The 14265-nt window shown below is 42.2% G+C and overlaps 1 protein-coding gene across 10 annotated transcripts in view; it reads right to left on the minus strand.

Annotated features, from left to right (window-relative positions):
- The window catches only part of nrxn1a (neurexin 1a), a 1536646-nt gene that overhangs the window by 1017254 nt on the left and 505127 nt on the right, over positions 1-14265 (minus strand). For all 10 annotated transcript variants that reach the window (XM_067988977.1, XM_067988981.1, XM_067988978.1 and 7 more), the window contains one exon: positions 6989-7150. In XM_067988977.1, coding sequence (XP_067845078.1) covers positions 6989-7150 — 162 coding nt within the window. The remainder of the gene's footprint in view (positions 1-6988; positions 7151-14265) is intronic.

Genomic DNA, 14265 nt, shown 5'->3' on the forward strand with positions numbered 1-14265 from the left:
TCTGCTGGAAGTGCATGTGTGTGGACATCAGGCGAGGACCTTGAATAGCTTATGGACACTCAGGACATGAATAATGGCCCCTTGAGTGAAATACCACAGGGTGATCAGAAAGGAGTCAAGGAAAATATTGGTGAGGAAAAAAATAGTGAAGTGATCAAATTTTCTGATTAAATCTACACTCAGTGTCTTTTATAGTATTATGTGTCAATCCCAAACTGAATGAACCCCAGCTCATTCAGCTTGGTCCAGAATTTGCAGTAGCTGGTCAACAAACAGCGCCCGCCATTAGTTGGACTTGCCCTTGTCCGCTCAATTTCCAGGAGATTTTGCACTAGAAGTTCCTGGAAGTGTGAGAGGGAAACAGCATGGTGCCCTCTACAGGGCATCTGGGACCTGTGTGAACAGGGCAAACAACTGTGTATCTTGTTAACCAGATTGAAGGACAGTGAAATTAATAGCGCAAGGACTGAGTAGGAAGTGTAAGTTAGAATAGTGAATTCAATATCAAATCAGGTACAGGAAGAGGAATAAAGAGAGAGAAAGAAAAAGTGAATTAAGAGTGAGAGAAAAAAGAGACAGAAAGAAAAAGTAAAAAAAAATATATATTTTTAAATCTCCAACAATTAAAAGCTGAAGGAATGGGACTCCACACTTGTAATAGTTAATTTTCAGTGCCAGAGAGGTTGTTTGGCTGTAGTTAACACTTATCATGCCATTAAAACGGTCCGTAGACTGAAATGGACAAGCCTTAACTTTCTGTGGTGAGTTTAGTTCATATCTGCATCAGTACAGGAACTCCACGCTGTTCAATACATTTCAAAGGTGAGGTGGACAGCGAGATGCTGTTTTTGCAAAGCTAACAGTGGAGCGGCACTCCCCGGACAGCAACTTCCAGATTTTTACATTTAACTGCGCATCTGCCCTTGCCTGAAGTTGCTGTACAATTTGAGTGTAAATAATGGTGAGCACTGCTAGACTCACTCTTATTTTGACAACAAATTCTGGGCCATTGCATTTTACAGTCGTCACATATCAGCTGCCCAGGTAATCACCAGGCAAGAATAAATATTCTTTTATCATTATTATATCACCAGTTCTTTGTTTAAAAAAATCATATTTATACATTCACTCATATAGAGTGTTTGTTAATCAAATACACTTTTTCAGAGAATGGTTACAGCACAGAAGGAGGCCATTCGGCCCAATGAAGCCCATACCGGCTCTTTGTAAGAGCGATCCAGTCAGTCCCATTCCCCCGCTCTTTCCCCGTAGCCCAGAAATTTATAGGATCATAGAATGGTTACACAACTGTCCGTTTCCTAACTGGGAATCGAACCCAGGTCATGGCAGTGAAAGAGTCGAATCTTAACCAGTAGTCCACTCGGGAATAATGACAGCTCGTCCGGGATTTTTGGTCAATTAACAATGAAGCAGTGCCTTTACAAATCTATATTAGCAAAAGATATAGTTGATATGTGCTTTTATCTCCTTTCTGTTGCTTCTATTATGTTTGAATCCTTTTGGTGGTTTTATTTTTTTTGTTTGATATAGTAAACAAAGGTTAGAGGTGGGATATCAATATAATGCAGAAATGTAACTCTAGCATTATATTTAAAATTATGCTATTTCTGAAGATTATTAAATGCCAACTTCATATCATCTACTGTCATGAAACAGGACCCATATTCTCAATTGTCAAGGCACAGATTTATAAATGATGGAGATGGACTTATTCTTACAATTTGTGCATAGGTTCCACTTTAATGCAAATTTTTATCACCTGTAAACTTGGCAATGTAAGCTATACACTGGTATGAATGCAATTTTGCCAACCAACAAAGATGCCATGTGTACAAACTTATCAGAGCGAAAAATTCATTGCTGTAGAAAGTTGAGTGTGCCCAAAAATGGGTGCGCAGGGAGCAATCCCCACACCTAAATGAATAGGCCCGAGGCACATGTGATATTGAGCCTCAGGCCTGAGTATCATTGATCCGTCGAGCTGCGGACACCTAAAAGGGAGCTCGCCAGAGAAGAGGGCTAGAAGATCGGGCCGCTGCAATGCCAGCATCAGCCTTCAGGTAAGTCGTTAAAGAGGACCGGGAAGGGGGGCGAATGAAAGGAGGCGATCAGTTTGAGGGGGACAGCAATCAGGTCAGGAGGGTACTGGTGATCGGAAATGGTGAGTAGCAGTCGGCGGCAATCGGGGAGAGCAGAGGTCAGGATTGGGGAGGGCAGAGGCCAAGATCGGGAGGGGGTGAGATCGCGATGGGGTTGGGAGGGGGGTGGTGGTCAGCAGTGGCCCATGTAGTTTTAATGTGCTCCTCCTGGTTCCACATTCGGGTAAGTATATTTTAAAATCTTACCTTGTTGGTTGTGGTCTACAACGGTCCCTTTAAGGGCAGCCTGTTAGATCACATGTAAACCTGGTGTTCCTGAATACAGCTGCCTCAGAGCAAAATAGGGCTTGAAAAACAGATGTTAGGTCCTTTTCAGATGCAAATAAAGGGGCCTAACGCCTCTTTCAGGTGTGGGCCCTGGACGCTGATTGTTTTGCCTACACCAATATGGTGGCCAGGGCACTTCTGGCTCATAATGAATGTTCGCTTCCTGCCCACCATAATGGGGGCTTAGGAAGCCGTTTAACGCCCGAGAAACAATCATTGCATGGCTAAATTTTTAGGCTAGTGGATTTATTGGTAATTGAAATAATATTTGAGAACAAAATGTTGTCAAATTCCATCCCTCAATTTTGTGAATAAATTTACTAAATGAGGAATAGCACTAGAACTGTAAGATTAGAGCCTTCTTAATTTAAGGAGCATAGTATTAAATATTACAAAGCACGTTTTCCCAATGTTTCCCTATTTCAATAATAAATGTAACATTTTCTGTCAGTAAATCTTCTCTGTTTAGATTTTGCAGATTTAGCACAGTCTGATAGAGGACAATGCTCCCCATATTCTGTCACAGCAATGTATTTTAATCACAGCCTCAGAAAAACAACCTACACTGCACAAGCATTACATTTTATTTCACAATCCAGCCATCCATTGGGACAATCCAAGTGAGATTTTAAATTTACTGCCAATACTTGAGCAATTTTGTTGAATGGACTTGTTTCTATTGAGAACTGGATTGAAATTGCAAAAACTCATTTCACTTCGGACCCTTGATTCAGCAGCCAAAGGAGACTCTAATTCCATTTGGAGTACTTCCCCCATGGCTTCCAACCTTACAGTCCCCCAACCATGCATGGCCCACTTCTACCTCCTTCCCAAGATCCACAAACAGGACAGCCCTGGTAGACCCATCGTTTCCGCCTGTTCCTGCTCCATGGGACTTATTTCCTCCCATCGCAACTCTTTTTTCTCCCCTTGTTCAGTCTCTTCCAACCTATATCCGCGACTCTTCAGATGCCCTCCGCCACTTGAACCTTTCCAGTTTCCTAGCCCTGACCATCTCCTTTTCACCATGGACATCCAGTCCCTTTATACACCTCCATTCCCCACCAGGATGGCCTGTGGGTCCTCCGCTTCTTCCTTCAGTGGAGTCCAACCAATCCCCATCCACCACCACCCTCCTCTGCCTGGCTAAACTTGTTCTTACATTGAACAACTTCTCCTTTAACTCCACTCACTTCCTCCAAATAAAAGGTGTCGCTATAGGAACCCGTATGGATCCTAGCTATGCCTGCCTTTTCGTGGGCTACGCGGAACATTCTTTGTTCCAGTCCTACTCAGGTCCCTTTCCTCACCTCTTTTTCTGGTACATTAATTATTGTGTTGGTGCCGCTTCCTGCTCTTGCCCTGAACTTGAAAATTTCATCAACTTTGCTTCCAATTTGCAACCCTCCTTCACCATCAGGTGGTCCATCTCCGGCTCTTCACTTCTTCGAGATCTCTATCTCCATTTCTGGGGTTAGGCTGTCCACCAATACCTATATATGCCCACCGACTTCCACAACTACCTTGATTTACACTTCCTCCCATCCCATATCCTGTAAGAACTCTATTCCATTCTCCCAGTTTCTCCGTCACTGTTGCATCTGTCCCTACGATGCCACCTTCCACACCAGTGCTTCTGACATGTCTTCCTTTTTTCTCAACCGAGGATTCCACTCCACCGTGGTTTTGACAGGCCTCTCGACCATGTCTGTTCCATTTCCTACATTTCTGCCTTCACTTTCAACGGATCATCCTCCACCATTTCCGCCACCTCCAGCGTGATGCCATCACCAAACACATCTTCCCCTCCCCTACCCTTTCAACATTGTGAAGGGACCGTTCCTTCTGCAACAACCTGGTCAACTTGTCTAACATCCACTCCCCTTCCACCGGCACCTTACATGCAAGCACAGGAGATGCAACACCTGCCCTTTCACCTCATTCCTTCCCACCGTCCAGGGCCCCAAACACTCCTTCCAGGTGAAACAGCAATTCACCTGTACTTCTTCCAACTTGGTATAGAGTATTCACTGCTCACGATGCGGTCTCCTCTACACTGGGGAGACCAAATGCAGATTGGGTGATTGCTTTGCTGAACACTTCCGTTCAGTTCGCAAGCGTAACCCTGACCTTCCGGTCGCTTGCCACTTTAATTCTCCATTCCACTCCCGCTCTGACTTCTCTGTCTTCGGCCTCCTACACTGTTCCAATGAAGATCAACGTAAGCTCGAGGAACAGCACCTCATCTTTCGATTAGTCACTTTACAACTTTCCAGCCTCAACACTGAGTTCAACAACTTCAGATCATAACCATCACTCCCATTTTCTCAGAACAGCTGCAGGTTACAGTTCTGCTGTCACCATTTATACCTCCTCTGGGTCTTTATCTGTTGTTTCTTCATTGTCCCATTTTGTCATTTAATCACTCCTGCCCTCCACCCTATCACAGACGTTCCCTTTTGTTCTTTCCTCCCCCTCCCTCCTTTTTCCCTGCCTCTGTACTTGCTTATGAACTGTTAAACCTCTAAATTCTTCCAGTTGTGATGAAAAGTCATCGACCTGAAACATTAGCCCTGTTTCTTTCTCCATAGATGCTGCCTGACCAGCTGAGTGTTTCCAGCATTTTCTGTTTTTATTTCTAATTCCATCGGTCTATTCTAAATTTAAACCCAGATCCTGGAAGTGAAAGGACAGTGTGCTAACCTCCTGCACGACCCAGTTCTGCCAAACAACTTTGCAGTTTAGAATCTCTAGACTTACTTTCTAACGTAGGTTAAACTTTTTAACCTTCTAACTTTTTAACTTAGGTTAAAATTACTCCCTAAGTTTTTCTTAAGGTGTAGTTTCTTTGTGCTTGCAAACAATGTAGTTGCGCATTCACAAAATCCAAAGCACAACTCTCTATGCTTTTTAAGGGAACTGGGCTGGCTTGATTGGAGTTCACGTTTTGGGTGAATAGGCAAGGCTTTGAATTGGGGTAAACTTTGCTTCATAATGTCATTTGACTTGCATACACTATATACTGTTTAATTCACTGCAACAGTCGACATGTAAAATAGGCATTGGTGTCAGTCTGGGAAAAACAAAGGTTACACTGAACTTAATTTGTGAAATAACTGCATGGGTGAAAACTTCCATTCTGGAGCATTTCCAGTTGCAAAAGATCCGTTGCCCTGTGTGTTATTTTAAAGCTCTACATCAAATGTATTGGAAGTGGAGTCGATGCAGATCAATGTGTAAAAAAAACACTTGCAACTACTTCAATGGCACCATCCTGCAACTATCCGATTGTGAGTTTTTCTTTAAATTCAGTACTACTACAAATTGGAACACATACATTCGCAAGAAAACAATGCAGCGAGGTTGAAAATTGCCCAATAATAATCAATTTATTTAATAACTACCTTCAAAGCACTTGTTTGGAAATCTGTAGTTTCCGTCGTCAATTACTGATGCAGGAATATAGCCAAAAACATATGAAGGTATATAATTATCTTTTGCCAATGTTTATATTTGCATACTATAATAATATTAATGAGCCACAAATTGAACTACTTGAATGACTTGTGCAAAGGAACCAAAAATGGTGATTTGCGCTTTTGTGTAGAGAAGACAACCTCACTGTCTCCATGTGCAGGACACTGTTTAAACATCAAATTTGCTGGGCATTGGTTTGGAGCAGCAATTTACAAAAAGCACCATTCTTTTTGTTTTGCTAGACTACCACCCAACCATGTCTAGGTTTCATAATATAATTATACCATTCAACTGTGGCATTTTGATCTTGGTAAAGAAAATACCTTTACCAGTGCTATAACATTGCTAAAAACACAATTTAGTAAGAAAAAAGTAGCATTTCTATTCATCGAAACTCCACTTCTATATCCATACCATCTTGTTGGAATTCTCATAGAATTCATCATTCTACTGTTGCTTTTAAGAAATTTCTGCACAGAATAGACCAAGAATACATACAGTCAATATCTACGATCAAAGACTGCATTTTAATCTTCAATTGATTTTCAGTCTACTGATGAATGAGTCTTACTTGTGCTTAAACCTTGACATTATCTTCTCTCCTCATTTCTAATTAGGTAACTGCATATTTTTCCATGTGAGTAATTATTGCAAAGATAATTAAGAAGAAAATTAAACCAACAATATAAGCCACATTTAGTAACACAAGCAGCAGAAAACTTGCCTTCAAACTAGATGCCATGAATTGGAATCCATAAGTTGCCCGTCACTGGATTCTGCCTACCTTAATTAAATGAGTTTTGTTTGTTCTCTGTCAAACTGCTATATGGAGAAGGGTGGAAAAAATGTATGTTATTCAACTCACCCTATTTGAAATGTGTTTCCTGCCAGTGATGATGGTCCAGAACCTCAAGTGTTCCATCATTCCCCCATCTCTCCCTCCCAGCTGGAGGGGGATGCGCATTGATGATCGACCCACAGAGGGGTGAATGCAAACCTTTTAAAACTATGGTTAAAAGTATATTTTTTCCCACCTACATTATGCTATTCGAAAATGAACCTACCTCCTTCAGGCAACCCATAAAATTATTGCTGACTGGTGAACCTGGAAGATCAGCAGTGCTAGGACTGCCTCCGACATAGAAAAAGTCATCAGAGCCTAGCATGGTGTAATCCTCCTGTGTGTAGCCCGTTGTTGTCAGTATTCCATCTACTGATATTGTCACCTACATAACAAAACACAAGAAAAAGATGCAATATTCATATGAAGGTAAAAGACTCTAGTTCAGGTTCTTGTGTAAGACCTGCAGACAGCAACCAATTTTCATGTCTGTTTAGTCTCAGTGCTCTCAGCTGCTGGTCCAATAACCCCCCAAAAAGATCCAGACTACTTTCGAAAAAAAGTTAGCCAAATAGAAAATTGAAGTTAATATTTTCCCTAATGCAACAAAATTTTTTTTTAGCAGACACAAAAACGGTGTTAGTAGAATGTTTCGTAAGTTAGTTGAGCTAAATGTAAATATTAGTAAGTTTATCTAATATATGCGTTTAAAGATTAGAAACGTGCAACTGGTTGAAATATAAATCCCATCAGACAAAGCACAAGCTAATAGGAGCAACTGTATTACCATCACTGTAAGCACTACCGACAGAGCTCTAGCTTTATTTGATCGTGCAACTGCCCTTTTTAATCTTTCCTCTATTTTTTGTTAATAAAAGAAACGTGCAAAAAAAACAAACCTGCTGGAAAACAATTGAAATAAGAAGCACACTCAGGTCTTACAAACTGATGTGCACATGCAAGAGCAAACTGAAAAGAAGGTTAAGACACCAAAATTGCTTGCAACGAAGAACAGATGTATGGATGTAGCATTTCAGACATTCCCAGTCCACGTCTTCATGCCATGCATTGTGTATGGTCAGGAACTGGCTGAGCCAGTGAACCAGGGCCAGCCACCATTTAGCTTGATCCCCCGAAAACCACAGCTTGATGCAAACGCTTGTAACTTTTACGATGCCCCTGAAGTAGTTTAAATAGAATTTGATAGAAACAGATAAAGAAGGTCAACAACAGATGAAAGAAGGATTTCAAAGTAAGCAGAAGAGTACCAACCCCAGTTCCTCTTTTGTTAATGATGTCTACAGTAAAGAAAGAAAACACACGGCAAACCCAAACTAAGAAACAATTAGAATGATATCTACCGAACAATGTAGTTTGTTTACCATAGCGTGTCCGATGCCTGAGTGCTTTGCGGAGAAGGGGGGGAGAAAGGAAATTAAAACTGTGAACAGAATAACGATTGTTACTCAAAAATATGATGGTCACTACCATGTTAGTACATTATTTGATTAAGGTAACGGTTAGTAGAATGACACATTCCATGAATGACATGTTAGTTATTAAGCATGTTAGTAACATATAAGAAAGGCAAAATAATTTTACAAGAAAAAAGCAGACTAACAAGTATGCCATCAATAATATTAATAGCAGTATTAAAATGTTAATATTGCTAACCCTTAGTCATGAACAGGGACTCTATACTTACTTTGAACCCATGACAGTTAGTTTAAATATCACCTTCATTGTTGTTGTTTAATGTTTTTTTTTAAGTCTGTAATTGACAGATTTTTAAAGCCATTTCTTGCTTTGTACAGTCAACCCATTTAAGAAGAAGTTTAAGTAATCTTGTTAATAATTGCACACAGAACCCTACTACAGTCCTTTCCAATTCCTCAACTTCCTTTGGACATACCGATGAAGTTAAGGATCACTTTACTGCAACAAAACAAAGAAAGACCTGGCTAAAGGAATGAACAGAATTACTTTTTGATCTGCTCAATTATGCATACAACCAGGTATTCCATTGAATTAAGTCAATTTGAAATGGTAGATTCAATTCCTATTACCCAAGCAAAGACAGATCCAGATAAAGGTTTGTGTGATGCTAGCACTTTTGGAATTAATAAATTAAAAATGTATTATCAAGCATGCATTTGAGAAATGTGTATTAAATCTTCATGCAACTATAATCTTTTATCTAATCCCCGATGACCCCAATGCCTATGTTTAGAACACACAGGACTTATTCTGATAAGGATGAGGAGGTTATCAATTACAAATATGAGCAAGAAAAGATGCATTAAAATGACTGATATATAAGGTAAAAACATTTGATGTTGAACAGTAATTCACAGCTTATCTTTACTTTTCAGACTAAATGAATTAAAGCAGTAAACTGCAAGGAAGTTCTCATTACAATACAAGGTATGAAGCCTGTGCTGACTTCACGCCCAATGAAATTTGTAATGTACTGTGAATCTTAAGCTATCAATTCACTTCTTAGACTCGCTGCAGCACGAGAGGAGCTGGCCGGCAACTTAAAGATGGCAGCAGAACCACAAAGAGGATATTAATATTTTTTTTAGGAATTGGCTAAGACCTACAAAGATAAGTGTTTGAGGCTAAATTAGAGGAAAAGAAGGCCACTACTAGGTCCTCTTTTTCCATCCTGGGACTTCAATGGCTTCACTTTGCTATCCTGTCCCCAGGCTTCAACTGGTGGTCCCATGGATTGGCTGTAGCTAGGGCAGGTAGCAAGAAAATCCACCAAGAACCCAAGTCCATTGTTAGGCATACGAGCAGCAAAGGTTTTTTTATGAAAGAATCCATTTTATGTTCAGGTCTCCAATTTGCGGTTAGAATACATTTTCTCCTGAAATTTGCTGGAACAGTTTAGTATCTGGAGAATGTCACAAGACAGCTCAAATCACCGAGGCCCCTTTGCAAGACTGGTACCAACTGTCATCACATAAGATAGTCTTGTGTAAGCTCTGATTTTCTAATAGATATATCTAAGTTTGACGGCTAGATCTTTACCTTTTCTGTACATGTAAGGGCAGCTTTAGTTATGAGACCCACTCTCTGGAAGCCTGAACTGATGTAAGTTAGTGTAAACCTTGACTGACGGTCATGGAGGAGATATGATTTTATGACCTTTTGGCTGTATAACAAAAAGCAATACAATTATAAGGAAAGTTAGGGAAGACCCAGGGGATAGTCACCCTGTGACTAAGCTCAGTAACTGTAATGTGAAGTCCTCTGTAGCCTTCACATCATCCTGTGTGTTGTCTGTGAATTTCATTCCCTATAATAAATTCTACCATCGAAGACTTTGGCCCCGATATTATCGTGGAGGCGGGATGGCAGCAGGAGTGGGGGGGGGGGGGGGGGGGGGGGGGGGCGGGGTGGCGACTGGGCGCGTGGATAACTCGCCCAGTAAAATCCGTCCATTCCCCACCTGATCGCGGGTAAATTGTAGCCACTTAACGTGGCTTCTGGGTTTCCACAGCAGGTGGACTGCGCACCCGCATCACAGGCTGTCAGCTGGAGGAGCCCTATTTAAAGGGGCAGTCCTCCAATGCTGCTCCTGGAGCAAACACCCAAAATTACACAAGGGGAAAGGCTGCTCTGAGATTCAGTGATGCCTCACTCCAAGTTAACGTAGTGCGAGGCCCTGCGAAACAAGCCATCGGTGACCTGCTTTATGCACTTGTGTGCAGACGACTGAGTGACCCCGGCGATGTCCCCGGCGGCACCCTGGAACGATCCGGAGGTGAAGAAGTTGAGGGCAGTGGTGACTTTGACAGCAACAGGCAAGGAGATGCAGCTCAGGCCAGCCGGGAGCAGCTCAGCATGAAGGAGGATACAGATGCCCGCGACTACCTGGCGACTGACTCTGAGCCTCAGAGAGGTCCAAGAAGCTGAGCCTCGGTCTGTAGGCCCTGTGGCGAGGGTTGTGCCTCCTGCGACGTTGCTTTCTCTGCTGTTGTCCACCGTGCTCTTGTGCAGGTGCCTGTGGTGCAGCAGAGTGTTGTGGAGCTCCACGCGGCGGAGGTGGACGGCGTGCTTGGCGAGGCTGGTGACGTTGCTCGTCTGACGGTGTGAGTTTGAGGGGGTCTGCAAAGTGGGTAAATGTGTTTGCACAGCAGAGTTTTGGGTATAAGTTAAGAATTTTGAGTGGAAACACAAATGTCTTACAGCCAAAACTTTGTCTGACGTGACAGAGTGCCCTGCTGCAATAAATGAGGTTTTCCCCCCACCTGTCAAATAATCATTTGCATCTCCCATTGGCTGCTGGCTGAAACATGTCTGCTCCAACAGGGAGTGTTTCCCACAGCACGGGGAAAACACTGAGGATCCTTCAAAATTGCACCCCTGCCAAAATGTCCACTCAATGAGGCCTCTCAAGTAACTCAACCATCTGCCTAACTATGTAAATGATCATCCCGCTGTGGGAGTCCGGCATTCGGGAGGTGCGCGCGCACCCGAACACGTCACTGGGGAACCCAGAGGTCAGCAGGTTGGAGCCGGGCTCCGACCCCGCTCCGGGTTTCCGCCATTTACGAGCCGCCCCCCGCCCCCAACGCACCCGCTCCACCATCCGAAAATCGGCTCCTCTGTGTCTGCGTAGAACTTTAATTCCTGGTACCGAAAAAACAGCTCCAAGCTGACATTTCTACGTGGTGGGCGCCAGGTGCGACCTTGACAAGGATGGGGAAAGGGAAGGGAAATTAAGGTTGGGACAAGGAGGCAGTGATAGACCTCAATGGGCAAGTTTGCTCATTTTCCATTGATCTTGGGCAGGATCTTGAAAGAAACTCCAGCCCCGTAAAGTTTTTTGTTTTGACTTATTTACGTGTGGTTTGCTTTATTGGCAGAATTATGATTCTGTCATGAGATGAAGAGCAGGTGTTAATTATTTAATCCCTTCATATCTGTTTAGTAACATCATGCTGAAAAAAAACCTCCACTTTACCTCTTTTCACTATACTTGGCTTTTTGATATTTAGTATTATTTTCTCTTACCTTTTTTAAAGTGTCATTCTTAGCTGTTAGTATTCATATTCTTTTATGATACATGATGAACAAAAGGACTATCAGGGCCTATAAAAAACTGAATCTGCACCTGGGGCAGGATAATCTCATTATTTTTATATTTATTTTAAATGTATTTAACCTATTGCGATTGTGCAGTCCTTCCTTCAATATCGAAGAAGACACCCAGAATATCATCTAACCTTTTGCAGTGAGTTCTTTGATAACTGATGAGACTATTTGTGCTTGGAATGAGCGTCTACAGACTGAACAGTAGATCCCGGATACACCAGGTTGGGAATCTTGATTTTTCAAGTGAGACTTCCTCAGCTGGCATTTACATTCAACATCAGCAATGTAACGGCCCCTATAATAGGCCCTTCATGGATGTTTTTTTGCCATGCTTTCTTATCTTGAACAAGTTGTTCCCGCTTATGGACGTCTATTATGCTTTATTTCAGAGTCGTTTTTAAGCAGTCTTTAGTTCTCTTTAGTTGAACACCACAAAATCATTTTCCAGCTGTCAATGTGCCATAAATTTCTTACATGATAACAGTGACTACACTTCAAAAGTGCTTTATTGGCTGTAAAGCGCTTTGGGATGTCCCGAGGTCATGAAAGGTGCCACATAAATGTAAGTTCTTCTTTTCTTCTTTCTTTAAGAGATCTTCTTCAGGATTCGTTCATCAGACAGTCACATCATGACCTGGCCAGTGTAGCCGTGCCTTCATGATCAGAGCATTTATGTTTGGCATGTGAGCTTTTTTAAGAACTTCAGTGTCAGTGATCTTGTCTTGCCATCTGATCTTCATTAGTCATCTCAGGCAGCTTAGGTGAAAGTGATTCCGGGTCTTAATGTGCAGAAGTACAGATGCTCTTGTGGCCATATTTGAGTTAACGGAAATGCCAAAGGATTTTTCCCAAAGGATTTGCCTTTCCTGCCTTGGTCACAACAGGGAATGGAATCTAATATTATAATTTTGTTTTGAGGGTATTCTATTTTCTCTCCAGTGTGACTGCAGCTGACGGATGGTGGGCAGGCAAGATCTTCCTTGATCCACACCAATAATGCTCTCAACTAACTCTTAAAAAGGTGTGTGATCACAAACCAGGATCAGGAGCTCAATGGACTGAGAGACTGAAGCTACATCCAATATGCAGCATCATTGCTCAAAAATTATTTTGCATAACTTGTCAGAGCACGCTTTGGTGTAAAACATATCAGTGCCTAACAATTACTTTGCTCCAGATTCAGAAGGAAAAACTTAACATTACGATAGGTGGGGTCAAAAATGCCATGAACATGGATACCTGTGCAAACTCTGGCCCCAATTTTAACTCCGGGCCAGTTTAGGGCAGGTGGGCAGTGATTTGAGTTAGAAACTCACTGACTGCTCCAGAAATTAAGCCCAGGCTATTTTAACTCCCAGGTCTCATTTAAATTCTGCCAGCCGACTTTGCACTGGAAATGGGTGGAAAGTCAGCAGGAACATTGCACAGCCCAGAGGCTGTCCACCGACAGCGGGGAGGTGGCAGGGTTGTCTTCAGGGACTGTCTCGTGTGGGTCTCGCATTTGGAAACCTTGGGCAGGGGGATAGCTGGAGCCCAGGGCAGGGGAAGCCAAAACTTTCTTTGTGGGGCCGGGCAGAGCACTGCTCCTCCTCCTGGTCCCACAAGGACATAACAAAATATTACCTGTTTGGGCCTCTTCTGGCCCTGGCTCCTCTTCCCATTATCTTCACTTGGCGGGAAAGCCAAAACGCTTTCCCGCTCAGGCCATCCAGCTAAAACTGAGGTTGGGTCTCGATCACGTCATGCATACGTAAAGAAGCACCCCTACCCCACCCGGCTTCGAGCGGGTGTCCTTGCCGTCCATTCAGTAAAGCAGGTTAAAATTGGGAATGGTTGACTCCCGGTGGCCCCAGGGTGGGTAAGTAAACTGGTCGATTTTAACTGCCCACCCTCCTGGTTTCCACCGAGCTGGTATAGTTAAAATCACTCCTCTGTGTTTACTCCAGTACCATGGCTAGTAATTTGCCTAAATTTCACAACATGTTCACTGAGTTGCACCATCTGGAAATTTTTATCCATGATCATAAACCAGATCATAAAGCCTGGGTTTATTATGCAAACATCATAGATCAAAAACATGAACTTGTGTCAATGATAATTTTAAGGGATTTTATGCATTTTTCTTCTGTTTTACAGAGATAGACAACTTTCATCAATAAATATATGTAATAGATCCCATTACTGCGCAACTTGATGTGATGCAAGTTCTTTTGACATATCCCACTGATCTTCGAACCCTTAAACATAACTCTGGATCTGCATTTGCTCAGGTATTATAAAGTAAACTAACTCGGGAATTTTTGAGTAAAATTTAATGAATAATTTGTCATATCCAATTTCATTTCAACTCAAAAGATAAATAATTTAAATATATTTAGTTTGGATCAATTAATT

This window comes from Heptranchias perlo, chromosome 8 (assembly GCF_035084215.1).
Source record: "Heptranchias perlo isolate sHepPer1 chromosome 8, sHepPer1.hap1, whole genome shotgun sequence".
Taxonomy (NCBI): domain Eukaryota; kingdom Metazoa; phylum Chordata; class Chondrichthyes; order Hexanchiformes; family Hexanchidae; genus Heptranchias; species Heptranchias perlo.